The following is a 27,474-nucleotide window of genomic DNA, read 5'->3' on the forward strand; positions in this document are numbered from 1 at the left end:
TTTGATTACGCTAGCGCTCGACCCAGCTTACGGAACTGAACAGCAGAAAAGTCTAGTCTCCCAGAGACAGCAACCGGAATGCAGCCTTATTAACTAATTGAATTACTGCGTTTATTTCCATATTGAGGTCACGGTGTGCAAGTAGAATGAGGGTAAGGCGATCTTTCACTATTGTTGTGGTGGGCGGGCTTGTAGACGAATGGCCGGCTAAGGTTTGTATTTGGAGTACGTACCTAACCAGATACCTAGTAATAATGTAAATTGTTCAAGCACATGGTAATGTGACTTATACCTGGGATTTTACTGATCTGTCTTTTTCCTCTTATAGCACCTTGCATAAGTCGAACCCCGCTTCATTGCTATTGGCGACGTGGGGTGGTGTATACCTCACATCGAACAATACGCCGCACATAATGTGCTGGTACTAGGTGGGTAGTTGAAAGGGAGGTAATATCAATAAGTTCACGCTGAATCTCGCAGCATCAATTTGCCGTGGTACGTTAAAATTGTACTCCATTGAGCATCCCGATCACGTATGTTCTCACATGTTCTAAAGAGACAAGTTAATCAATAGAGCTAAGATAATAGTCCCGGATAAACTCATCTAATATACTATATGTGAGTATGCAGTGTTTTCCATCTTCTTCGAAAATGAATACGTGCGGCCTAGGAAAAAGACAGCCCGGCAAGGAAAACACGGCCCTTGTAACATGTCGTATTTCTGAACAGAGTTGCGCTTATGTCTCACCATGAGTTAAACTTTTCCCCGCATGCGGGGCCATACCCTGAAAGAGAAACGGTCTTTGGCGGCCCTGTAACGTATGCCTAGCTTTTCTGGGGCGAAGCATATAAAGGGGGCGAACAATCTGACCTCAAGGTTTGAATCCTGTGTACATTTCGATTCTCTTTCAACCTATATCAAACTCAAGGGCAATTTCCCAGAAGCTTCATTGCCATGACGATTCCGGAAGAAGTTGATATCATCATTTGTGGGGGTGGCAGTTCAGGGTGCGTGCCTGCCGGTCGCCTCGCCAATCTTGATCATAATCTCTCTGTTTTACTGATCGAGGCGGGCGAGAGCAATCTTAATAATCCATGGTGAGAATAAGTTATCGAGTTTGAACACTTCCATTATCTAATCACGCTATTAAAGGGTCTATCGTCCGGGCATCTATCCAAATAACATGAAGCTTGACTCGAAAACCGCGTCTTTCTATCATTCGCGCCCCTCGAAGCATCTGGATGGGCGCCAGGCCATTGTTCCTTGCGCAAATATTCTGGGGGGTGGAAGCTCGATCAACTTCATGGTAGGTTACCTCGCCGAAACAGAGAATCAACGCTAATTTGACCAAGATGTATACGAGGGCATCTGCTTCGGACTACGATGACTTTCAAGCAAAGGGATGGACGACCAAAGAGCTACTTCCTCTTATGAAAAAGCATGAGACATATCAGCGTGCTTGCAATAACCCCGAGCTGCATGGATTTGAGGGCCCTATCAAGGTGTCGTTCGGCAATCATACCTATCCTATCGCACAGGATTTTCTCCGTGCCGCTGAAACCCAAGGAATCCCAACTACCGATGACCTTCAAGATTTAACCACTGCGTATGAGGCACACATACCGATGTAGCTGGAAATTTACTAACAGTTAACGCATGGTAGTCATGGAGCTGAACACTGGCTCAAGTGGATCAATCGCGACACTGGTAAGTTGATCACGTGCATTTTTGCCCCTAATTACTTCTGACTTTTCACAATAGGAAGACGAAGTGATGCCGCCCATGCATATGTACATAGTACTAGGGAAAATCATTCTAACCTCCACTTGCAATGCAATACCAAAGTGGACAAAGTGATCATCGAGAATGGCCGTGCAGTTGGGGTTGTGACAGTCCCCACAAAGCCTCTCAACGGTGGGGAGCCTATTCGCAGGATCTTCCGAGCACGCAAGCAAATCATCATTAGTGGGGGCACGCTTAGCTCTCCACTGATCTTGCAGCGCTCAGGAGTTGGTGACCCGGAGAAGCTGCGCCGTGCAGGCATAGAGCCCTTGGTGGACTTACCAGGGGTGGGGCGCAACTTCCAAGACCATTATCTCACGTTCTCGGTTTACAGGGCAAAGCCGGAGGTAGAGACCTTCGATGATTTTATTCGAGGAGATCCGAAAGTCCAAAAGAAAGTTTTTGAAGAATGGAATTTGAAGGGTACAGGCCCCTTGGCAACCAACGGTATCGACGCTGGGGTCAAGATTCGACCCACGAAGGAGGAACTTGAGGAGATGAAGAAGTGGCCAACGCCGGAGTTTGGGAGTGGATGGGACTCGTACTTCAAGGACAAGCCAGACAAGCCAGTGATGCACTACTCGGTCATATCTGGGTGAGTTGAATGTGCGATCCTCAGCATGGAAGTACTTAACATATATTCAGCTGGTTTGGTGACCATATGCTCATGCCACCGGGCAAGTTCTTTACCATGTTCCATTTCTTGGTGAGTTACATCGACTGGTCCAAGATAGCTTGTTTTCCCAGGTCTTCCCTAACAACAACGAAAGGAATATCCCTTCTCTCGTGGCTCCATCCACGTCCAATCGCCTGATCCATATGAGATACCCGACTTCGATGCGGGATTCATGAATGACAAACGCGACATGGCCCCCATGGTCTGGGGCTATATCAAATCTCGTGAGACAGCTCGACGAATGGGAGCCTATGCGGGAGAAGTGACTGGGATGCACCCTCAATTCGCCTTCAATTCACCAGCTAGCGCGCGGGATCTTGATTTGGCAACGACTAAGGCCTATGCTGGCCCGAATCATATTTCTGCGGGTATTCAACACGGTAGGGACCCCCTCTCCTGGCCATTGAGTCATTTTACCAGCTAGGAACTTATATCCTCATAGGCTCTTGGTCGCAACCCTTGGGACCTGGGAAACAGCCAGCGGCCAATTTCCTTAGCTCCAATAGACACGAAGCCCGCGGGCCTATTGAGTACTCCAGGGAGGATATCGCGCACATCGAAAAATGGGGTAGGTCTCCAGCTCCATTTATCTTTGCAAATATATGAATAACCATCTACAGTTCAACGTCATGTCGAGACAACTTGGCACTCTTTGGGAACATGCAGCATGGCCCCCCGGGAGGGAAGCTCCATTGCACCGCATGGAGGCGTTGTAGATGAGCGCCTGAATGTTCACGGGGTGAAAGGGCTGAAGGTTTGCGATCTTTCGATCTGCCCCGACAACGTGGGCTGCAACACTTTCAGCGTAAGTACTTATCTGTTTTATACCAAGATCGCAAGGCTAATATAGTGTTTTGCAGACGGCTCTTCTCATCGGTGAGAAATGCGCGGTTCTGACTGCGGAAGACCTTGGCTATTCAGGAGAAGCTTTGCGGATGGATGTGCCCAAATATCATGCCCCAGGGGAGTTTGTCAATCTAGCGCGGCTATAATTGACTATGCTGCGATACTGTGGGGATTTGAATCTCTTATTGACCTCTTGTGATATATAACAGAACACCAGGATGGTGACGGGAAATGTGCCTACCTTACCAGATGTTCATAGTTTTACTCACTGCAGTCGCTTGAATACAATTCATAGGCAAAATCGCCTTCTCTTCGCACGACAACATTTTCTGTATTACTTTGCGTATAAAAACACTCACTGACTTCCCTCCTGTGTATATGAAAAAAAATTAAAGAAAGCTAAAAATGGCAAGGACAAAAAAAATAGAACAACAATAATTATAGTGGTGATCACCTAGCGCCAATGGTTCGGGCGTGGGCGGCCTAAGCCGGCAATTCACCCACCCGGATATCCTCCGGCCGAACACCTGAATATTCTTGGCGTCCTTGCAAAATGACCTTCTGCGCATTCTGGTAGATGGAAAAAATTAGCGAGCACTCTGGACAAGGTCCGATGGCAGACACATGGAAGAAAAGCTTGAAAGAAGGCAGGTGTCTTGATCCTCCACCTCTGAATTCACCGTTCCCTCCTCACTCAAAAATAATTCTTCAGCTTCTTTCAGTCGCAAGGATGACCAAACGCAACGACCAGTGCTGCATTTCTCCGATGTCGTGGATTCCAATGAGCATGATAACTCCGAAATCCTACGCGCTATTCACGGAGGCAGAGACAATACGCTCCATATCTTCGGCGAGTTCGTGCTTCTACACTGGCTTTTATCATGGCTCGCCGGGTTTAAAAATCAATGTGGCTTTTCAAACTTGCTCCGGATTCGTCTCGCTACACCTGCAAGACTTGAGTGTGTCCGACATTCAAACATACAAAGCGTCCATAGAATCCGTCGCACAAGGTATGAAAGGTCGCATTAATTGCTAAAAGAACTATCGGCAAACCTGAAAGAGATTCACCATCCGCAATGCTATTCTGGATCAGCAATATATTAAATTTTGAAATTTCATTTTGATTTCTGTAGATGGTATCCTACGTGCAGACGGTCCAAGGAGGGGGGGGGGGGGGGGGGGGACAATCTCGCATGGTCCTTCATTCAAGATCGCATATCTTGGTCTCGACACACGCAGCCTTCGCCTACACGGTGTACTCGATCTAGCTAATATTAATTCGTTTATAGAGCGGATATATTGATGCAGATAGATTCAGGTTTCTCCCATATAGTCCACCTGGCTATTGGGCCAACCGCGTGTGGCTTAAGTGGGAATGAGTGGACGGCAAGCCCTGTTCTCAATACTCTATCGTAATACGTAGTAGAAAACCAAACGAGGGAACTATAATCATGGGCATAATGGCCTTTAGAAATGTTGAACCGGAAGAAGGTCTGAGAAGTGTACAGGGGTTGATGGAGCTATGCAGTTATGGGAGACTGACATGCAGGCTACGAATCTGAGCAAGTATCGCCCTCCCTCCCGCGGTCGCCGCACTGTCCCCCTAAGCTGAATTTCTGTGTCCTGTAAGTAGGTTCCCGTAGTTCTCCTGAATCATGCGATCCCCCATGGCTAGGCCTAAAATGATTACTGTTTCTGGGGTTTTAGGGCGGGGAAATTTGGAAAGCGGGGTAGTAATGAATCTCCTAGATCTAGAGCCTGTTTGTATCCTTTGAAACATTTGGTCTTTCAATTGGATCACCTCGTACCATGCTAGGTTGCATTGAACTCCTGTAGGCTGACAATGGCTTCGGCAATCCGGAATAGGAGGCCGAGGATACTTGCGACGTAAAATCTACACCAAAACCTACGAAATGTGAGACTGGTATGTAGAGTCTAATCTTTGACACCATGATTGGGAAGAGCTCTTGCCTAGAATCTGATGGGAATTTGAAGTCAACACGTGCCGGATGAGCGCAAACCACTTCGGAATTTCTGGTTGGAAGCACTAATTCATATCCATGTGCAAAAATCTATCGTTTTAAGACACAATTCTGTCTCCACTCAATTTATATCAATTAAATTTCGTTTCTTTGTATCGGCAACCTGGAGACTAAGGATGATTCAAAGCACAATTTCCCCGCACCAGGGATTCGCTTATTTCCCCACTTAGCGTGGCTGATCTGTAGGAGTCGACCTTCTATATTATTTCTTTCTCCTCATTCCCCTCATGGCTGGTTCCGCCCTCCAATTTTTCTGTTCAAAGTCCCACCGTATCTTGAATTTGTGAATATCTTTTTTCTTCCTTGTAACATCATTCCGAAATACCGACGCTTACCAGTAGACCTGTGCATATGGGACCCATGGGACTAAGGTCACTCCCATTTCCCATATGCCTCACTCCCATGAGAAATGTAATATGCTATGGGAGCCCATGGGAGTCCCATTTGACCCATTATTTACATAAAATAGCCGATCTTTACCTCATGCGTATACATTAAATAATGCATGTATGATATGTAATTTTCTTTGTCCTTAATATACGTATTTTTACATGCTTTTATAAAGTTTCATCACAGTCTTTATTATACCTATTTTTAATATTTTTTTTCAGAAATCAAACTGTTAACTTCTTTGATTAATTTCGCTGGTAGAAAGGTATAAAATCTAGAGGTTATTCTCTCCCTTATTGCCCCAGAGTCTCTACAATATCAATATACAATGCCTGAGCCAATTGCTAGTTGGGACCATATCCAAGAGCCTCCATTTGAATGGTGTCTACATTGTTTACGTCAGGCAATCAATAGCTTTGACCCTCGGGATGATTCTCCGTTCAGAATCTCATGTATTATAAGTGCAATCAACAGTGCGCGGTGTGACGCTTGTTTTAATGATGCTGATACCTGTGATGTGGTAGGGAAGAGATGATGAATTGCCGTCTATTTGTACTAGAGTCTAGACTAATATAAGACTAGGTTCCGGCCTTGATGGTTGGAGATGCTTGGGACTTCGTTAAAATTCTAGAATGGTGTGAATTATTCTGGCAAAATGATTATGAATTTGATCCTGAACTCCGTGTTGCAATTGCGAGTGCCTGCCATGATTTAGCACGATGTTTTGATGCTTGTGTAAAGGCCCACATGTCAGCATTTGAATTAACTTCAAAAAGAAAGGATCTTCCGGCATGTAGCAACCTGTTTGATTTACCTAAGATTTATACAAGAAGTACTAATGATTACTAGGATTTTCTTGCACGATATGAGCAGATTGTTGGTATAATAGTTAGTAATAATACTCGACTTGTAGCTCTTCCAGTACCAATTCCACCAGCTACCGCTGTTACGAATCAACAGTGGGCAGACTTTCGAATTAGATATTTTTGCAGGTTGACATTTGGTGATAGGGCTTATGCCCTTTGGGTCACCAACGAGGAACTTTTTGGAGGATATTACAGCTATATTTACAATGGACTATCCTCCAATGGTAACAATACCGTACTTGAATAGTTTTCCAGTCGCTGCTGTTGACCCATTTCAACCTGCATGTGTGAAGCTATTCAGAGTGATGGAGCAGAGTAATATAGGAGGAATCGATGGAGTCTCAGGCGTCTGTATCAGCAACATGACCAGTGCAGTTTAAATCTATCAAATAGAAGCTATTCAATTAAACAGAGATATATGTCGAACTCCGCAGGGGAAGATTACCACCTTTCCTATTACAGATTGATGATTCAGCGCGTGCTTAGATCCTATATTACTGTTTCTGTATGTAAAATGCACGTAAGCGTACGTATGGGCTATACAGCTAGCCTGCACGAATCAGGCAGGATCGCTCAACTCGATCCAGCACTCAGAGAAAAAAAAACCCCCTCGGGCAATTGGATCCATGATTTACTAGTCCATACACGATTCGTTCCGATTCGACAATATATATTTGATCATGCCAGTAGCCGTGCCTTACCCTACGGGCTGGACACCAAACACGACTAGCCGCATTTGGTGTCCCGCAGCGCAATGTAATTCTCACCGGAATGTAATTTTTTCGCCTTTATATACAAATTCTTTTAGCAATTTAGAATTTATCATAAAAACCAATAACCTCTCCCGACTCGCTGTATAACGGTTCTGCCTCTGCCTCTCTTTGAGCCTCCGTAATACGTGGTGTGGTAGGAACACCGTACTTTTTCTCCAATTCTTTTACCGCCCGTCTCTCATCTTTTTTGTCTTCCTTTGCCTTCCTCTCAGCTATACTACGTTTAGCATCTTTAACACGTATAACACTATCATCACTAAGGCCCATAACACGCCGTCTAGTAGTTTTTTTCTCCCGCGGGGCTCGGATGGCGGCCATTTCCCGTATAGTAGCCGTAGTATTGGCTAAGGCGTTAAAATAGAACTCTTGCTCATCTAAGACCTGTGCGAGTGTTTTTTTTTTCTTTGGGCGTTAAATCAGGCCGGCAGAGAAGAGGAGAGAGATGTTTTTGCCTTTTTTCCACATCTTTAAATGTTTTTGAAGGTGTGTTTTCAAGACTTGACGACAAAAGATCTGGTTCCGGAGAGGGTGTTTTCTCTCCCGATAGATCAATTTCAATGTCTGGGATAGGAGGAAGCGCATGTTCGAGGCTCTCACAGACTTTTTTTGCGTCAACTGGATAAATTCCTCCCTCGATGTCGTCTGGCAGCATGACTTCTTCATCCATATCTGCTTCCGTTACTCCCGCTTTCAATTGTGCAAGCGGAAAGCAGCTGAGCGTTCTTGCCAGCATTTTCGGAGCTGCTTCCTGTGCTGTTGCCTTCATACTTTAAATTCTCATGTCCTGCAATTAGGCATGACTGTCACTACGACATCCCTATGCTTCTTGTATAATATTAATCTAATCTCATATTTTGCTGAGACCTTGGTGGTTTTTCATGTGATGAAGGGGGATTTCAATAAAATTGATCATCCACTGGCATGACTACTACATCAAGTGATATTCCCAAGCTAGCAATTTTGTGTGATATCTGATCACCGAAACACCACTTGGTCCTAGCTTTATGATGACAGCGTTATCGATGGCAAATAGCGTGCAAGCTGTTAAAAATCAGGATATAGCTCTCGCTCTCGCTCTCTGGCTTCACAAAGGCGCCAATCATGGAAATCCTGGAATGTGGAAAATGTTGACTGGGGGGACCGTATCATCGTCCAATGAATATGGAAGCATCATTTAAGCAATGCGCCCTAGAATATCATACCTCAGACGATTACCTATCCTCAATGCACAGTGGCGTATAATAAGCACAAGCACCCCAGTGCTTTTACACATAACACTACTTTGGGCCCATTCACCACTGAGGGGTACTGCTCCCCTGTAAGCTCCCGGCTGGGTCTTCCCCTGGTATTGTCCACTTTTATTTGTGATGAAAATCGCCTTTTTTACTTTCGCCCACCAGGTTGGGTTAGAAGGGTAGCGTGATAAGTGTGCATAGTGAACCCACACAAATCAGCTCTTGAGATAATTAGACGGCATTTAGCGGTCTAATGACGGCTTGAGCAAATAAACTTGATTGGGAGGGTCCTAACAGCATTTTTCGGTCGGGCGTTACGCTGTGCGATTGGGCCCAGTCACGATCCGATAGCCAAGTGAACATGGAAAAACGGCTCGTATAAGCCCAAAAAGTGATCAGGGCACCCAGTGATACTCTTATCGGCCACTATGACCCAGCGCCTAAGGAAGCTTCTCGGCTGCTAACATTTGCTTAGCTGTATGTCTGTATCTGTATCTCATTTGTTAGCTAGGTTTGGGAAGGACACTGACCATTCTGACAATTTTAGAATTCCGGCATCAGGCCGCTTCCGACCCTCCTAATTCCAATAACTAGGTGAAACTAATACTACTGCCTTCCAAAGGAGGAACCATGCGAGAGCAAACGTCAAAACATTTCTAAGGCAAGTAGTTTACGGGCCTGGCTTTCGTTATTTTGTTTTGAATACAGAAATTCTCACTGTATGTTAAAGTGGGAGCTAAGTGACACACAATACCCCCTGTAGTTCGGGGCTAATCGCTATCCATTGCCATTATCCGTCTTTCGAATGCGCCCCTCAATTGGAGCATCAAACATGAATGGGCGCTAAGATGTAGAAGCGCCGAAGCAAATAAAGGGCTTGAGCGTTTTCACTTAGCGCTCAGCTATATGGCTGGCCAGATTCATATCAATTTGGACTCCTGATTGGTGAATATATCAGGTTCTGGCATGGTTATAGTAATAGCGCTGACCATGATTAGTTCTAGACTCTTTCAAGACCGTTATACTATCGAAAATAGAAATTTTTATGCTAATTTCACCTTAAATGAGGTATGATAGGCCACTAATACCTGTAGGTTAAGCGCCGGGGATTTTTCTAATCTGATGAGACCGCTACAGATTCCCGGGGCCAGCTGGAGTGACTACAGGAGCGTATGAGAAGGTCCTGGGAGCCTTGTTGCTCCTAGGCTCAAGGTACAGTTCTGTCAGAGACTGACATGATGTATATATGATAGTGGAGGATCTGGACCCACGTAGCTTATCTGGGTTCCCCTGAGCGCGAGGAAGCTCTCTCTCTCTCTTTTGCTTCTTCGCGCTACGTCTGGTATCTAGAGTCGACTATAGCTTTCTTAATATTGATTATTCATTCGGAAGACACTCCCCATTTGACGATACGTAAGATCCTCACAAGTTCCCGGAAGCAGCCGCAGACCCTTTCGGAATTCCCACGGAGTTGGCTCCACCTAGCGTAGTGAGCGATAATAATGATGGGTTCAGCATTTTGAGGACCGCAAGCGATTAGTGGGGCATAGCGGGGCTGGTTGGAAATAGAGCACCGTATCAAACCAATCAGGTACCCTCATAGATGAGAGGACATCATATTGCATGTCTATTCCTACCAGTCCCACAAATTCTGCACCTATGAAAATTAAGTCCAGTCCACTAACGAAAATCAGTCGATCAGCCAGCTATTTTCATACGGTGTTCAACATGATGCGGCATAAACTTTTGCCCCCATAAATTGAAGGGAATCCATGAATGCAAGAATATGAGGCCTTCAACACAGCGGTTATCAACCATTTTATTTCCCCCAGAAGCTTTTTAATTGATGCAAACATTACTGTGGTGCTACCGGAGGTTTGATCATCAATTCCTGTCACCAATCTTATATCCTTATATCTTTGTGAAAACAGATCATTGCCCAAGTTGTTAGAGTGCATCGCGCCTACATAGTACATCCTTGACAAGTCTTCGCAAGGCTTAGCCTCCAACCCGAATGATAAGGTGGAGCCAATCACCGACGAACCTCCATCGCGCAATTTATTGCGCGCTGAGTCTACACTTGTAATTTGCGCGAAGAGCTTGCTCATAAATTTGCGATATACATAGAAGACTCCACTAAAGAATGCATTGCTATGTATAGATCCTTGATCATGCAATAATTTTGCGCATTCTGTCTACCCTTCCAATTTGCGCGGTGAATCGTGCGTAAAGTTTCCACCGAGGAGACAAGGCTCTAAAACGCAGTTTTTAACTGGACCCAAAATCAAAATTCAGTTCATTGTCGATCAGGTTTTCATCAATCCCCATTATCATAGACCAGTCAAAAGCGAAATCCCCGGCATTGAAGGAAATCGGTATTGGCTCAGTAAACCACGCATTATCTGGTTCCGGGTGATTGATATCAAGATTACTCGTGCTCGGCCCAGCATCAGGAATATCCAGCGGGACCTGAACAGCCTGTTTCAAATTGCTTTCTTTCTTCAAATCTCTCATGATGTCCAGAATTGCCATCATGACTCGAGTGCTGGCAGCAAAGACGCAGCCGCCAGCAAACGCAGCTTCGATCGATTTGCTAGGGGCTGTCACCATGTTACAGAGTCTTCTAGCACACTCCGCAATAACCGAGACCTGCCGATCGGAATTTGGTCTCATCTTTCCAGATAAACTCCTGACATGGATGCCATTATTTTCCACTACTGACCTGCAAAAGACGAGTATGTCGAGAACGATGTCCCGGAAAGGAGCTTGAAGTGATATGTTATCAAGCTTTAGATTCGTGCATCCGATGAACCTCTCAAGCACTGCGAGAATTTGATCGGGGAAGGGATGCGCAAAGCGTGATAAAAATGTCACAATTTGAACACCAAGATCATCGGAGATATTTTTCATGGCATCCGAGAGTTTTGGGCCCATTTGATTAGCTTCCAGAGGACTGACATCAGAAGCCCCTGAGAAGCTGTTGTTTGAGACTCTGGATCTAAGAACCAGTATGTGAAAAAGTGCAACCCCATGCATTCGTATGAAGACTGCATGGAAACGATATTCCAGCAATGAGCGAGCAGCCGATACCTCCTCGGGTGACTCTGTCTGAGTGGTATTTGAAAGTGCCCAGTGGCAGAATCTGATCTGTTCGAGGCATTTCTGTTCGATATCTTCAACAGCACGAGATAATCTTTGAGGATCGGTCCAGTTCTGTTTCACTGATTTCAGAGAATCCAAAAGCAGATAGCTCGCCGTAGCCCATTGTATTTGAAAAATCAACCTTGGTGGGCAAGGACGATGCCTAAACACATTCTGATAAATGTGAATATGGGGTGCCATGCGATCTAGTGATTCTTGCAGTTGATGGAGTGGTCTTGACAATAGTCCATCTTGAATGATATCCTGACTGAATATTTTCATTCCTAGCAAAGAATTCATAATTTGGTCTTTATACTCTTCATCAGTCATAGTCGGTATATCTGCAAAGCTGAGGTTGAGTTGTGAAGGTAACATCTCTAATCTTTCAGCGATTTTGAAAGCTGTGTCGAGATATAAGGTCGATTTGATTGCTCGGTGTGCAGTATGCTGAGATACACCCACTGCGGTGGGTCTATAATCAGCCAAAATGAGGCAGACAACAACAGAGTCGGAATGAGTGGGAGGGGAAAATATAAACTCTTGGCCGTACGATGAAACAGCAAGCTGAAGATTCCGCTTCAAATGTGAATGGAGAGGATCGAATTTGCCCGTCGTATCGTATGCGATAAGACAAAGTAATGCGAAGAGCAGATTGGTGCCAATATTCTGCTCATCTTCCGACTTGAGACGACGTCTTAGGCATTCTAAGCTGGGCAGATTTGGAACAAAGAACCTATACCAACCGAGCCTTTCAATGCGACATAGGTTAGATAGGCAGGCAAGGAATTTCAAGAGAAACACAATTACTTACTCCTTGTCAAGACTACTCACTATATCTTGGCTCACTAGCTCTGGGAGAGGAGTCGGGCAAACTGAAGTGCTCCGAGGGATCGTAGCACCGAATATTCTATCTTTGCCCAATGCCGAGGTGAAAAAGTGTTGAAACTCGATGACAGTGTCGAAAACGGTCTTTTCGGCCACTGAACGGATTTCTTGGGTGGTTCCTGGGCTCGAGATGGACTCTAGATTCAAATGATCCTTCATCTGAGATTGAAAGAGAGAGCCGAGTTCGCCATGTTGCGTAGCCAAATGAGAACGGGCAGAATTCGACTTCAGACGTGTCTCACTTTCACTGCCCTTGAAAGGTGGACGACCCAAACTTGAACGCTCAATGACGCATTCAATATTAAGGGCACGGCAGCGCTCGCAGGACTTAGCAGGGGGCTGCGGAGAGCCGAGGGGATCCAGCTCGTGTACATCTGGCAGATTGCATTTGATCTTTCTGGATCTGCACTTTTGACAGATCAACCGAGCATAGCGACCCCTAGTTCCACGTTCAGACTTTGAGTTGGGCATGTCAGGTTCGCGATTATGGTCGCGGGTTTGTTGAGCAGCTAATGGGGAGTCGGGACTATTCACCGATGAAGCACTTCCGCTTCGCCGAAGAAGAAGAATAAAAACAAGCGCTTATGCTTCACAGGGAGGAACAGTCGCAGCAAGATACACATTTAATGTCATTCAACGATCGGTGATCAAAGTGGCGCGGCCCCCAGCGCTTGTCACTTGGCCCCCACGTCGATTTGCTGGGAGTGACTTTTATTCGCGATCAGCACGAGTGACGTAAGCTGGTAATTGAGTACGAATTAGGAAAAGATCACCCATGCTTATTCAGGTAGCTGGGGGCTTAGACTGTGTTAGGTATTTGCAGAGGTTCCTTCGGGTTGCTCTGAACCTCAAATCAATGGGGTGGCCTTCCCGAATGCGTTGGCCTCCCCTGGGCGTGTCTTGAGGCGCCATAGCTGTGATTCATTGCAAAGATTGTTCGGAGTTTAGATACTGCAAGAAGGTGATGGGACTATTAGTCACAAGATGTTGGATTGAGTGAGAGAGAAAGAAAGAGAGAAACGGAGAGGACAGATCCGTGAAACAAATCAACCAAATATAACTGGTACACTGTTGTCTGGACTCTGAAGTGTTTGCGAGGGTAATGCACGTTAGGGAAGGTGAGTTACCGTGAGCACTAAGACTGAATTATCACATTGAGATACAAGAGATTGTTCAACTTTAAGCGAAGATATCTAGGGAATGCGCCCTCAAAAAGATATGACCTATAGGTGAAGAGTAAAAAATGTATTCCATGGCCTTCAACACTTGGCTTGTGCTAGGACAGGTTTGTTATCAGGGTCCTCAGGCAAGTCAACCCCCCAGAATTTCCGCATGCGCTCGCGGAACAATTCATAACAGGACCCCATCCGTATAATACTCATCTGGCCGAAGTCCATAATGAGAGAAGCTCGTCCATACACATGATAACGTTGAAGACCATAATCGACAATCAAATCCGCAGCCTCTTTGATTTCATCCTCAATATCTTCGACACAGAATTTCTGCCCGCCACCTGACACGTTGGCGCTAGACCCTACCATGAGCTGACCGGAAGGAGCATTGAGCCTGCAAATCTCCTTCAGAAGTGAGCTACAACTAATGAACATAGCGATAGTGCCGTCCTTTGTGATCTTAGACCGGGTTTGTGGCGATAAAGCCTGAATAGAAGGATGGTCTTCACGGCATGGCGCGACGCCCATGAAACTCATGTCTAGGTCTTCGACTAGCACACGTGTCATTTCGAACCGCCGCTCGTCCAGGATGTGAAGTTCGCGGTGCAAATCATGTGTTCCGTATAGACCCTGAGCGTGACCTGTTCGACGTCGCTTCGCGGCGAAGGCCCGGTCAATGGCTTCCGCCGATGTGGCCATCAATCCGTAGCCCACTTCGGTTGGCAAAATCACCACACCTCCTGACTCGAGGACTTGGAAAACGCGTTGGGCATCTGCGCGGACGTTAGGGAGATCTCCAGAAACAGGAATGATTTTGTCTGTGAAGTCGCTCATGGTGTCGGTCAATCTGAGTGGAGGGATTTTTGTATCTTGAGGAAAGAATGATATCGAAGAGTAGAAATCAAAGAGAGATTAGATGCACAGTGCCGTATTTGTATACGATTCAAGCTATATTGACCTTGGAAGTACATTTATTCCGCTTTTGGATCAACCCCAACTTACCATCAAGCTTCTAATGCCAGCGCGCAATCAACGCGCAATTTATTGCGCGCGTTAATGACCAATGGGCATGCGCCAGCCACGATGCATGGCGTACATAGACCCTACCAAGCTTCGGAGGGACTGTCGATCGCGATGCTCCTTTCTGTATTAATGAATATATCCGAGGTCTTGGCCATACTTGATTCCCTTTGGGGTCTTAGCCTCAGCCCCCTGCAATTTAGCCCCGGGGCCGCCAATCCAAATTATCCAAACCACCTTTTGTTGAAAGTATTGTGATGTGAAACCTTCGGAATCAATTCCTAGCCTCCGCGGAATTGTCATCGTTGATTACTAATATGACTTGGAGGCTGGAGGTGGTATATAAACCCAAATCTGTCTGTCCATATAGCGGGGGCACGATATGAGAACAAGCAAGCAATGAAATATGCGTGTATCCAATTTATCTGCCTGATATTCCTTCCCCTGACCGATATTTGCAACATTGAGAAGGCCCCAGATTGATTGCCGATGGACCTGACGATCACAAGCATCCTAGGGCTGTTGCGAATATTCGAAACCACCGATATTATCGGATATCTTATCGCCGCCGATAATTATCGGCAAGTCTCTTGCCCTGTCGATATGATATCCGATAATTATCGGCAAGGTTCTTGAGCTGCGAATATCTTCATCGCAGATATTCGACGATAAGATAATTATCGGTAGACTCAAGTATCGTCCGAGCTAAGCCAAACCAGGACTACTAGAATCGAATCGGGACTAGCATGCAGACTTTTCTCAGTGGTATTTAGGTAGATTGCTCCAACTTTCCCTTTCTCCACAGCAGCCATGCAGACCCGTGGGAACCGAATAGATTACCTTGCCTTGAATGATGGACCTGAAGACTGGATATCCTGCCCGGACGGGCCGATCCCATCATCCCCACCATTTGACCATAGCCAATCAGCAATTGGTACCATCTTCGATTCCCTTCATGAGTCTTTTGATGAAGTTCTACCTTCAGAGTCTGCCTCGTAGCCGCCAGCCTCGAGCTCGCTAAGCTCAACCCCACGACAAAAGAATGACTGGATGTGGAGGCATCTTGTGATAACAGAATTTCCTGGCGAATGGATGGAGAAAAGAAATCAAAGGAAGATGGACACTGATCGAGAAATTCGCTGTGCTGTCACCGGTGAAGATGGAAGACAGTGCAACTGGTCTACAACAGACTCAAAAAGACATGGCTCTACCACCAATATTCGTCACCATTTGAAAGAGAAGCATGGTGTCCTACCGCCCAATGTCTCTATCCCCGATACATCTTCAAAGACTAACCTTATCAGCCTTTGGGGTAAGAAGGGAAAGCTTACCGTTCAACAAGCTCTTGAGAAGAACCTTCTTCGCTGGGTTATTAGCAGCAAGCAACCATTCACAGTTATTGAATCGCCGGCATTTCAGCAATTGCTCAAAGACATACCAGGTGTTTCGCTTCCTTTTACCTCTCGCCATACACTTCGAGAGCGTCTTTTGGAAGATTTCAACCTACATCGCATGAGGTTGAAAAATGAGCTTGCAACTACATGTCAAACAATCGCTCTGTCCCTTGACGTGTGGACTAGCAAAAACCATATTCCAATTCTTGGTGTCATTGGCCATTGGCTTACAGAAGAATTTGAATATCGAGAGAGAGTCCTTGAATTCAAAGAGCTCCATGGCCCCCATAGCGGAGAAAACTTAGCCGCGGCTATTCAAGCTCTGCTTATTGAATTGAACCTTGAACGCAAGCTTCTTTCAATTACTGGCGACAATGCTAGTAACAATGAGCGGAGGGCAGTACAACTATTCGATAATCTCCAGAAGACATATGGGACCGATTCCCTCTTCTGTGGCTTGGATAGTTACATACGATGTCTAGCTCATATCATCAACCTTATTGTGAAGGATATCCTACAGGCTCTTAAATCAGGGAGTGCAGAAGAAGCTGCTTCTATCTGCAACAACCTCGACAAAGGAGAACACCAGCCGTGTGAGTTTCAGTCTCTCGGACCATTAACAAAACTTCGAATCCTAGCTTTGTGGATTCAACGGAGTCCACAACGGAGACAATCATGGAATGAGACTTGCGACCGCATGAACCTATCTAATAAGTTCATCGAATACGATGTCGATACACGGTGGAATTCAACCTTTCGTATGCTAGGGGATGCTCTAAAGGTGAAAACTCTTCATTTGAAATTTACTATACTCTAATACCCTCTCTATAGTCAAAGCGTCAGCTTGAGAAGTTCATCTACTATGAGACCAGCTTTATTTCTTTCTCAGCGGAAGACTGGATACGACTTACCCATATTCACAATGTTCTTTCAAAATTCAATGAATTTACCTTGTTTGTCTCAGAGAAAAAGCCGCAGATTAGTCTTGTGTTACCAATATACTACGAGCTCCATGATTTATTGCATGACGTGGCTGAGCGTAAGGACGACTTTGCAGATCTTGCCGAGGATATCGCAAGAGCCGTTGAGGGAAGTATCAAGAAGTATATGAAGTATTACACCTTCATGGATGCCTCTGATCTATACTATACTGCACTTGTCTTGGACCCTCGTGTGAAAGGAGCTCTCCTCCTAAATGAACTGGGCGAGGAAAACGCTGGGAGGAACATCCTCCAAGCTCTCCGTGATGACCTCCACCGCAGATATCCTGGGACTACTGAGCCCCTGGGTATGACAGAGCTACTCGAGCCTAGTTATAAAAAGCAAAAAGTGGGTAGCCGGATGTTACAAAGACTACAGTCTCAAGATAGTCCTCGATTCTCTGACATTGATCGGTATTTTGATAGCGCTCGGGCTGAAGTAAGTGATATGGAGGATCAAAACTGGCTGTGCGATTGGTGGAAGGTGCATAAAAAGGAATACCCTCGGATGGCTGCTGCTGCCAGGGATTACCTAGCAATCCCGGCTTCTGAAGTCTCAGTCGAGAGACCATTCAATAAAGGAAGAGATGTGCTTGGTGTACGACGATTCTCTATGAAGGGAGAGACGTTGAGAATCTTAATGCTGTTAGATGATGTATATAATTGATGTAATTATTTGACAATGCAGAGATGTGCATAGTCCTATTCATGCCAAACGGAAACCCCAACACCAGCACAGTATATATATATTGTAGTGGGGAATATGTGAGAGACGTCAAGTAGCGGTGTGACATAAGATAGGGTATACGCAATGTATTTAGTGCTGGCCTTCGCATAGAAAGCAATCCAGACACCTCTTTCTCTTCAAAATAACCTCTAGGTGTTCTCTCTCTATTACCTACTACCCCCAGTGGCCGTTCCTGGTTCGCAGACAGGACTGGCCGGGGCTGTCGCCCCCTCTTTCAATATATATATATGTATGCATGACCAATGTAGAGCATTAGCGTCACTTCCTATAGGTTGTCCTGCTAGTGCAGCGGTTAAGTCAAGAACTGGATTTGCACAGAGAAAAGAGGGGATACAGTGCAGAATCAAATGACGTATTGTTGGTCTTTATGGGTGAAATATGAGAATTAGCAAGCAGTAGAGATATTCGAGACGTGTGTCATTTGGAAAAGACTGCCGATAATTATCTTATCGGCGAATATTCGCGAATATCTTATCGGCGAACTTTCAAGATAGCCGATACGATATGCGATAATTATCGGAAAGACCCTAGAGTTGCCGATACGATAACCGATATGGCTGATTCTTGCGAATATCGTATCTTCAACAGCCCTAAAGCATCCATTAGATCTTCAATTTTGGTACGTGGATTGCCATGTGTTGTGATATGAGGCTGGTGCAGATCAGGTATCAAGCCGAACCATCGGAATTAACTCCGTGGTGTCTATACAGAAGACCAAGTTGATTGGAAATCAACTTGGCTACACGTTGTATATATAGCCTCATCCTTCCTCCGAGAGTAAAAATAACAATCAATCTTCCTTTGAACTACAACACCATGGATTGTCTCAAACATACGATCACGATCATCTTCAGAGATCTTACGCGGGCGCCCAGATCGCGGCGATGTAGTATTATTTTCTCGCTTATTTTCGAGATAACAAGTCGATGCAATTGTTCCGAAAGGAATATGAGGCAGACAGGCGTGAATTTCTTTATATTTGAGACCCTCTGAGCGTAGAGTAGTAATTTTAGTACGTGTATACACGTCTAATTGCGGACCGCGACGCCTCGGTGGATTTAAGGGTGCGCGGTATGGCGTAGTAGAAGATGGCTGTCGAGGCAGCTGACGCACACGGTTTGGAGGCATATTGAGGATGCTTATAATGTGTTTTTTAACGTGCTTTTCGACGTGATTTTAACGTGTTTTTTTAATATAGTATAGTATATTGTTTCTACGCGTTATTTACTTTGAAGGCGGTAAGCCCTGACCGCCCGATTACTAAGGCTTGGCGAAAATAAGTTTTATGAGAACTTTTGTTACGACACTGTACATAAATAAAAGTACTGATAAGGCGAATACACAGGTATGAAACAATCATGTAACAAAATTGAAAACTTGTCTACTTTCTATTTTTAATGCATTTTTTCCTAATTCAAAAGCAAATCCTAATGTCAATACCAAAAAGAATACTAACATTATTAATAATCCATATATACCATTAGTATAAGCACTTACTACATAAGGATATACTAGTAATATTTCTAAATCAAATCCATGTATGAAAAATACTAGCGCCGCTAAACGGAACAGCCGCCTATAACCCTGTTCGCGAGTAGATGACCGTCTTCAAGGAAACAGAACTCTATAAGAAATTAATAAACCTTAGATTATTTATACCTCCTTATTCATTTGAATATTAAATTTTAGAATCGGAAGATAGATAGGATCGAAGGTTTAGAAACTATATATCTGTGTGAGCGATTGACCAATGTTCTGCTAACATGAAGTGAGATCCAAATGAGTAGCTGGAGTTCAGCCCGTGGTCTCGGAAGATTTTAAATGACCGCTTCAAAACCAATTTTATGGTAGTTAAAGAACTAGATAACGTGCGGCGTACCAAGGGCAACAAAGGATCAAGGCCGAAGTGGACTAATATAACAATCGATGAGAACAAGAAAAAGTGTGAGTCGGTTTGTCATTGAACTTGATACTGATGGAATTGTTATCAAACCATGGAAGAGAAAATTTGTGTAGCTAGTTACCCCCAATGAGGTTCAAGAGATGACCATTCTCATCAAGAACATCAACATCTACATTCCACTTCATTCCCCTTGTCAAGAAGCATTTTAACAATGATGTCGTGGCCGTTGCTGGCAGCCCACGAGAGCGGTGTCTGGCCATAAGAGTCTTTCGCATCGACATCGACCTTGTCTGTGTCAAGGAGTATCTTGATAATGGTGTCGTGGCCGTTCTCGGCAGCCCACGACAGCGGTGTTCGGCCATATTTATCTTTTGCATCCACATCGACCTCGCCTGTGTCAAGGAGCATCTTGGTAATGGTGTCATGGCCGTTCTCAGCAGCCCACGACAGCGGTGTCTGGCCATAATAATCTTTTGTATTAATATCGATCTTGCCTATATTAAGCAGTATCTTAACAATAGTGTGGTGGCCGTTCTCAGCTGCCCACGACAATGGTGTCTGACTATACGAATCTTTTACATCGACATCAACCTTACCCGTGTTAAGGAGTATCTTGATAATGGTGTCATGACCATTCTTGGCAGCCCAGGACAACGGTGTCTGGCTGTACGGATCTTTCGTATCGATATTGACCTTGCCTGTTTCAAGGAGCATCTTTACAATAGTGTCATGGCCGTTCTCAGCTTCCCACGACAGTGCTGTTCGGCGTTGGCTGCCTTGAATCAACCAATTCAGTGGCTACAGAAGTGGAAAATGATGTAAACATGGAAGCGGGTGGAGCAGCCGCGACTTGATCTCGCCGGTAATGGTGTTTTTCTGAATCCAAAGAGGACCCATCAGGGTGAATGCGCGGTCGTTTAGAAGAGGGACGATCTGTTATATTGAAAGCAAGTCAGCAGACCCTCGCTCTTGAGGTGTAGAGTAAGCAGTTCAAATTACCTGCGTTGTCTTTTGCGGCGGGTAGAAAATGAAATAGGGTGGCTCGCTCTTTCGAGGGAGTTGAAGACCTGCATTGTTCTGGATCCATAGTGTACCAAGACCAAGAGGGATCGTCAAGGCATGAATAGAGTAAGAATGTTTGATTTTAGACTAGAGAAAGAGGTCCTTTAAGTACACTTTCATCCACAAATATTGCAGGGGTCGAATTTGATGATAAAAAAATGAGGGGCGGCGTGATACTGCAAACTCGACTGGTTCCTGGGAACCATGGGTGGTAAGGCTCAATCAATATCTTGATCACGGCTATTATAGCTCCTGGGAGATGAAGGTTGAGCAGCCGATCCAAGCTATCGCAACTAGCTCCCAAGGAGCAACTGTGATGAGCAATTAATTTCTCAAGCTAGCAAGTAGTTGAGTTGAGGCAAGTGGCTCCTGGGAGTAAAAATCCCACGTAGAGTCTGATAGGCTAGAAGTCCTGATCGCGCACTGCTGATCAGCATGGTGAAACGCAAAGTGTGAAAGGCTATGGCCATATGCACCAAGCCATCTCTTTCTAGATGAGAGACTGATCAAAAAGTAGGTCCACTTATTTGCACTAGCGCCGTGCGGTTCATTCGGGTTGTTAACTTATACTGTTGGCCGTCTATGGTGCGATTGGTGGGTGAAACAAGGAACTGGGAGTAGGCTCAGTGAGCCGATCAGTGCGCTGGAAGCCGTGCTCAGTTCTACTTAGTGAGCAAAAGCGGCGAGTCAGTGAGCACTAATCTGGAACGGGCAACCAAAAATCGGCAGGAGAAATCCAGTACGTAGGAGAATAAGTCTGTATAGAGTTCTTATTACAATAACCTTCCTAAATATATTAGTATTTACCAAATATTATCTACCAGGAAGCGACCCCGTACTTTCCACAGCGTGGAAGCACAACCAACAGATAGCCATCATTTACCGAAAAAGAAGGAGTTCTCAGGATACTTATCCAGTGAATAGAGTAATACCGATCGGAGAATTTACACACGACAAATACAATTTATGCTTTTGGATTTAGAAGGGCGCAAAGCATGTTTCACCAGTTGAAAAGGGTGGATAAGAAATACCATTCTGAACTCGACCCACTAGAAGGATAAATACCCATCCGTTGAATAAGAAGATAAACACAAATCAATACTCCAGATCTACTTCCCGGTCGGAGAGGACAGTGTCATGGGCGATCTCCTCGTAATCCTTCTCTAGAGCAGCTAGGTTCTCACGAGCCTCGGAGAACTCGCCCTCCTCCATTCCCTCGCCCATATACCAGTGGACGAAGGCACGTTTAGAGTACATAAGGTCGAACTTGTGATCGAGTCGGGCCCAGGCCTCAGCGATAGAGGTAGAGTTAGAGAGCATAGTGACTGAGCGGTCGACAGATGCAAGCTCGCTACCGGGCACACTTATAGGTTTCTGGTAGTTAATACCAAGCTTAAAACCGGTTGGACACCACTCGACTAGGTTGAAGGACGCCTTGGCTTTGACATCAGCAACAGCTTGAGTGCAGTCGTGAGGCACGACATCACCTCGATAGAGAAGAGCCACAGCCATATACTTGCCATTGTGAGGGTCGCAGACAACCATCTGGTTTTTGGGTTCAAAGCCTGCCAGACAATTAGATAAAATGACCCTTTGAAAATGAAAGGAACGAAAGCACATACATTGGAAGGTGAGATCCTTGACTTTGAAACTTTCGTGGCCGCTGCAGTTACTAGATATGACAGGAGCATATGAAATAAGAGGATAGTGAATACGTGGAAACGGCACGAGGTTAGTCTGAAACTCGTTCAGATCGACATTGAGGGCACCATTGAAACGCAAGCTGGAGGTGACAGAGCTAACGACCTGGGCGATGAGACGGTTGAGGTGATTATATCCAGGGCGAGGGATATCTAGGTTGCGCTTACAAATATCATAAACAGCCTCGTTATCGACGAGAAAAGTACACTCGGAGTTTTCAATGGTGCTGTGTGTGGACAGCACAGCATTGTAGGGTTCTACCACTGCCGTCGCCACGCTAGGGGACGGATAGACCACGAACTCTAGCTTCGACTTCTTGCCATACTCAGCAGAAAGACGCTCCAGCAACAAAGCACCGAAACCAGAGCCAGTCCCACCCCCGATAGAGCGGAAGATCAAGAAACCCTGAAGAGAAGAGCAGTTATCTGTTGCAAGATGAGCTTAGAGTTCAGGAATCAAGGGAGTATTAGATATGCACACCGGCCACGCGGCGAATTTGGTCAATAACGTCCTCCAAGAGCGCCTTGCCAACAGTATAATGGCCACGAGCATCTATTACATATTAGTTTACCCGACCATACGGATTTCAGGTATTAGGGGGTCATGCAGTTGTTGGCGGCATCCTCTTTTCCGCTTATCAATTGATCTGGGTGGAACAGATGGCGATAGGTACCAGTACGTATCTCGTCAATAGGCTATATCACCGCCAATATGTTAGTTATCCCCAATCCATTTCGAGTCTCTGGGTACTTGTTACATACCGAAGGGTCAAGGTCGACAAAGATCGAACGAGGGACGTATTTGCCATTTCCGGTCTCGGTGAAAAAGGTCTCATAAGAGCCGCTCTGGCAAATCTGATCGGTGATGTCGGGATCTATATTTCCATCGGGCATCAAGCCGTGTTCGAGCAGATAACTATATCATCATCGACTGGTTAATCATTGCCAAATGGATCACAATACACAAAGACTCACAGTTCCCAGGCGGCGTTACCCAACTGAGTACCAGCCTGGCCGAGGTGGAGATGACAGATCTAATCAATCAGCTTATCAATGTCAATCATATTGGTTTGAAGGGGGGGGGGGTTGGATTGGTCTTGAATACAAGAGTATTGAGTACCACACCGCGAGACCGAATTGTATATTTCGCGTTTCACGGTTGGAAAATAGATCGAGCAAGGCTGGACAATCAACGCGGCCACCATTTAACAGCAACAGGATAGCACGTACTTCGCCGCGCATGGTAGATAGACCAAGGATCACAAACTGTGTTGCGTACAGGTAGACAGAGTTGACATGGATGGACGTAGGGGTTCATGTTTGACGATTTCCACATTAGGCAGATTATGGGGCAGAATTAAAGGGCGGTCTACCGTAGGCGCTAAGGTAGAGTAATTAGGTAATAGTCCTTAGAGGCGATAACGTGACTCCCGGTTAGCCGGGCGAACCGGTTAGGCGAGCGACCCCATCAAAATTCAAAAAACCATCAATTTGCAATAACTATTAAAACAACAAAAACAATAAAATATTGACTATTTAACACGTGTAGGGCATTTAGTATAGGTATGACCTTTAATTCCACATCCAGAACATGTTATCTGCCGACGTATTGTAGGCATAGAAGGTAAAGCTGGCTCAGTCTCAGTTTCTGCAGGCACATCTGGCAAAGATATATCTTTGCATTCAATCGTACTCTCAATCACCACATCATCTTTGCCACTCTCTAAACCTCCAAATATGTTTTTTATCAATAAATTGATGTTTAGTGGCACGTTTTTTGATTTGCTTTTTGTTAGTAGCTTCCAATTGGCTACTGTATGTTGCTCAGATGCGCAAGGCACTCACAAACCCTCGCGTTCATGCCTATCAGTATTCCAGAAGAATCTGGGCTAGAAAACCATTTCCAGTATGAGGTTTTTGTGGCAACTCTTTCTATTTAAGTTGTCATTCCTCGCTCCATTTCAGGATTTTATGACTCGAAATTTCCTCTATTGTCCGATTCTGACCACCTAATTGGAGCGGTGAAAAGAAAAGCGATGCGGCCCAGTAGCCCTCAATATATTTAAATTTGATTAATGATTCCCGACTTTGTGGTAAATTGTCTCCTTTGGTTTCGCCACACTCTTGATGAGGTCTACTCGATTTGTCACAGCAAAGCGCAATGCATGGACTTGGTTCCGCTACTACCTGAAAACAGCAGATATGAAATTGGAGTGGCCAAGTCGATTCACAAAGAGCTATCTCGTTAATGACTCGTATCAACTTCTATTTCCACCGAAGAAAAGAGATACCTTACGTGAGAATGGCTCGTAATTGGGCGATTGGATCGTTCATTGAAATGGAAGTCGACTAGGCTTCCAGTAAAGCCAAACACTTCAGAAATCAAGGATGAAGGTATAGTGCCGACCTTCGGCACCTGGGGGTTTGGGAACTCGTAAGAAATCGCGCGTTTTTGAACACTAACCCAACACTTCAATTGAGAATCAATTATTGAGCAAAGTAGGTAGATGTATTGTGGTAAGGTCCATATCAACAAACTTTCTTCTCTTCTCTTCTCTTTTCAAACTTTTCTCTTGACAGGTGCCAGTGCTTTGACTTCCTAGTGACTGAAACTCAGATTTGTTCTCCGATTTTGCCTCTTGCACTATGGCGTCTGATGTAGCGCTCGGGCGCCAAGCCCAAAGTTTCTTCAAGGTATAGGCCGGGCGGGGACCGCCCCCGTCCAGAACAGACGGCGCATGCGAACCCCGATATACGCTCCCCTTATTTCCCACAGCAACTGTCAGACCTTTGTATTCGGCTCGTTGTGCCCCTCTTACATACCGAGATATAATAATGACGTTTTCAATGGGATCCGCCTGGATGTGGCTCCTTCATGACTGGGGTACCTGGGCGCTGGGTTTGATTGGCACCATTCTTACCCATGTGATAGTGAGACGATATTGCACTTCGATCCGAGATATCCCTGGTCCAATGTTGGCATCGTTTTCAAACCTCTGGCAAGTCTTGCACATACTGAAAGGTCATACCGAAGTGGAGACACTCAAGCTGCATCAAAAACACGGTATGTTTGACTGCTGAAACCTCCCTCTTCCGCCGAGACCGCACAATTTCTGATCACGTGAGGATGTAAAGGATACTTTGTTCGCATTGGATCAAACGAAGTTAGCGTTTCTCATCCTGATGCCATCCGAAAACTGCTTTATGCCCAAATCGCCAAGGTAATGTGGGGCTCTTCCCAAAAAAAAATTAATGTTGCGTTAATTTCTTCTGTATTAGGGCCCATGGTATTCTATCATGAGTATACCGGACTATCGCTATGTCAACCAAATGTCAGAGCTGGACCCACAGCAACATATCAGGAAACAGCGAAACATTTCGTCGGGCTATGCGCTTTCCAATATCGTGCAGCATGAACCCCATTTTGACGCTGTGCTCCAGCTCCTCACGATCCGCTTGGACGAGTTTTGCCAGTCCTGCCGTCCAGTTGAGTTAGACCGGTGGTTTACCTTTTTTGCTTTTGACGCCATCGGTGAAGTCATCTTCTCCAAATCATTCGGCTTCCTCGAACAAGGTCAGGATGTTCGCAGCGCCATTGCAAATCAGAGGCTCCTCGCGCCCTACGTCGCGATCATGGGCCATTACGCGTGGCTCCACAATTTAACGCTAGGAAACCCACTTCTTAGCCGACTGGGGATCCAGCCATCGTCTCACATTTTCGACACATGTATTGCGGCTATCGATGCGCGGAAGCAAAATCCTGCCAAGCGACATGACATGATGCAGAAATGGCTGGATACCCATGCGAAGTATCCCGATCGCATGGAGGAAGTTGAGATCTTTTCTACAGCAGTTGGAACTCTTGGTGCGGGCGGCGATACTGTGAGCGCCACGATCCAAGCGCTCTTCTATTTGTTGATTAGGCATCCTCAGTATATGGTTCGCCTGCAGACCGAGCTCGATGGGGCTGAGGCACGCGGGGAGCTCTCGCCAATAGTTCAGTATGCGGAAGCGCAGAGACTGCCCTTCCTCCAAGCTTGTGTACGCCAAATAACCCGCTACATTGAGGAAGTCTAAATTCTGACCCCGTTGAATAGATGAAAGAAACATATCGTTTCCATACTGCCGTTGGTCTTGCTCTCCCACGTGTTGCACCTCCTGAAGGAATTACTATTGCTGGCAGAGTCTTGCTCTTACCCCTTAATTCAATGATCGTTTCCTTCCCTCTCTTCTGCTTGAACTTTCTCTCTTGCAAATTCTTCAAAAACCCCTACTTGTATCTTACCATGACAATGTCGAGAAGAACTCCCCGCAGGCTGCTCCCTGCAAAAGAAGAGACCGACACGCAATGTCGCGTCCATAACCTGCCAAGAGAAAAGAGGCGGAATGTCTCTATTGCCTGCACGAGCTGCAGACAAAAGAAGACCAAAGTAAGGAGCAATGTGGTGGAATCTCTAAGCGTTGCTAATGTATTCGTTATAGTGCTCAGGTATGATTTCATACCTTCAATGCACGACAAATGGGACGCAGTGTATATACGATGCAAAGAGTGACCGCAGATGTAAAGCAAACACCACTGAACTTCTGGTGTCTCGTGCCGCTCTCTGCCAATTTGTTGCTAAGATCCGCCATGGAGTCTTTATAGAAGTCTTAAATTTGATGAGAGAGATCCGAAAGCAACCAACGGATCAACAAGCAGTTGAATACCTCGTTCAGGTCCTCAACAAGTAGTTACTGGGGGAGGGGGCAGTGGGATAGATTCATTGTTACCATTGTCCAGGACCACAACAAGAAGGAACGGATTGGAAAGGGTTACAAACCAGGCCTGTGCACGAGTGTGAATTGTATATAACGCTGT

General features: G+C 45.4%; 7 protein-coding genes across 7 annotated transcripts; 3 read left to right on the plus strand and 4 right to left on the minus strand.

The window, feature by feature from the left end:
* Positions 1 to 955: 955 nt before the first annotated feature.
* N7478_001415 (GMC family oxidoreductase) lies at positions 956 to 3,451 on the plus strand (the record flags this gene model as incomplete). Its single annotated transcript, XM_056917630.1, has 10 exons — positions 956 to 1,098; positions 1,154 to 1,307; positions 1,354 to 1,607; positions 1,665 to 1,708; positions 1,763 to 2,378; positions 2,429 to 2,489; positions 2,554 to 2,839; positions 2,902 to 3,027; positions 3,080 to 3,264; positions 3,320 to 3,451. The coding sequence occupies 10 exons, from the start codon at positions 956 to 958 to the stop codon at positions 3,449 to 3,451; spliced, it is 2,001 nt and encodes a 666-aa protein (XP_056785510.1).
* Positions 3,452 to 10,879: 7,428 nt separating this feature from the next.
* On the minus strand, positions 10,880 to 13,108 carry N7478_001416 (Zn(II)2Cys6 transcription factor domain-containing protein; the record flags this gene model as incomplete). Its single annotated transcript, XM_056917631.1, has 2 exons — positions 10,880 to 12,461; positions 12,564 to 13,108. 2 exons carry the CDS (start codon positions 13,106 to 13,108, stop codon positions 10,880 to 10,882), a joined length of 2,127 nt encoding a protein of 708 aa, XP_056785511.1.
* Positions 13,109 to 13,896: 788 nt separating this feature from the next.
* Positions 13,897 to 14,643, minus strand: N7478_001417 (L-threonylcarbamoyladenylate synthase; the record flags this gene model as incomplete). The annotated part of the gene is made up of 1 exon (XM_056917632.1): positions 13,897 to 14,643. The coding sequence occupies one exon, from the start codon at positions 14,641 to 14,643 to the stop codon at positions 13,897 to 13,899; it is 747 nt and encodes a 248-aa protein (XP_056785512.1).
* Positions 14,644 to 15,647: 1,004 nt separating this feature from the next.
* Positions 15,648 to 17,929, plus strand: N7478_001418 (uncharacterized protein). The gene is made up of 2 exons (XM_056917633.1): positions 15,648 to 17,004; positions 17,055 to 17,929. The coding sequence occupies exons 1-2, from the start codon at positions 15,880 to 15,882 to the stop codon at positions 17,868 to 17,870; spliced, it is 1,941 nt and encodes a 646-aa protein (XP_056785513.1). The 5' UTR covers positions 15,648 to 15,879; the 3' UTR covers positions 17,871 to 17,929.
* A 2,087-nt stretch (positions 17,930 to 20,016) lies between these two features.
* N7478_001419 (ankyrin repeat domain-containing protein) lies at positions 20,017 to 20,568 on the minus strand (the record flags this gene model as incomplete). The annotated part of the gene is made up of 1 exon (XM_056917634.1): positions 20,017 to 20,568. The coding sequence occupies one exon, from the start codon at positions 20,566 to 20,568 to the stop codon at positions 20,017 to 20,019; it is 552 nt and encodes a 183-aa protein (XP_056785514.1).
* Positions 20,569 to 22,011: 1,443 nt separating this feature from the next.
* N7478_001420 (tubulin alpha chain) lies at positions 22,012 to 23,858 on the minus strand (the record flags this gene model as incomplete). The annotated part of the gene is made up of 7 exons (XM_056917635.1): positions 22,012 to 22,481; positions 22,539 to 23,042; positions 23,098 to 23,169; positions 23,225 to 23,312; positions 23,379 to 23,532; positions 23,592 to 23,650; positions 23,847 to 23,858. The coding sequence occupies 7 exons, from the start codon at positions 23,856 to 23,858 to the stop codon at positions 22,012 to 22,014; spliced, it is 1,359 nt and encodes a 452-aa protein (XP_056785515.1).
* A 1,605-nt stretch (positions 23,859 to 25,463) lies between these two features.
* Positions 25,464 to 27,347, plus strand: N7478_001421 (uncharacterized protein; the record flags this gene model as incomplete). Its single annotated transcript, XM_056917636.1, has 5 exons — positions 25,464 to 25,680; positions 25,752 to 25,837; positions 25,896 to 26,657; positions 26,714 to 27,046; positions 27,099 to 27,347. 5 exons carry the CDS (start codon positions 25,464 to 25,466, stop codon positions 27,345 to 27,347), a joined length of 1,647 nt encoding a protein of 548 aa, XP_056785516.1.
* Positions 27,348 to 27,474: the final 127 nt, after the last annotated feature.

Source organism: Penicillium angulare (assembly GCF_028827245.1).
Source record: "Penicillium angulare strain IBT 27051 chromosome Unknown utg000001l_segment0_segment0, whole genome shotgun sequence".
NCBI lineage: Eukaryota > Fungi > Ascomycota > Eurotiomycetes > Eurotiales > Aspergillaceae > Penicillium > Penicillium angulare.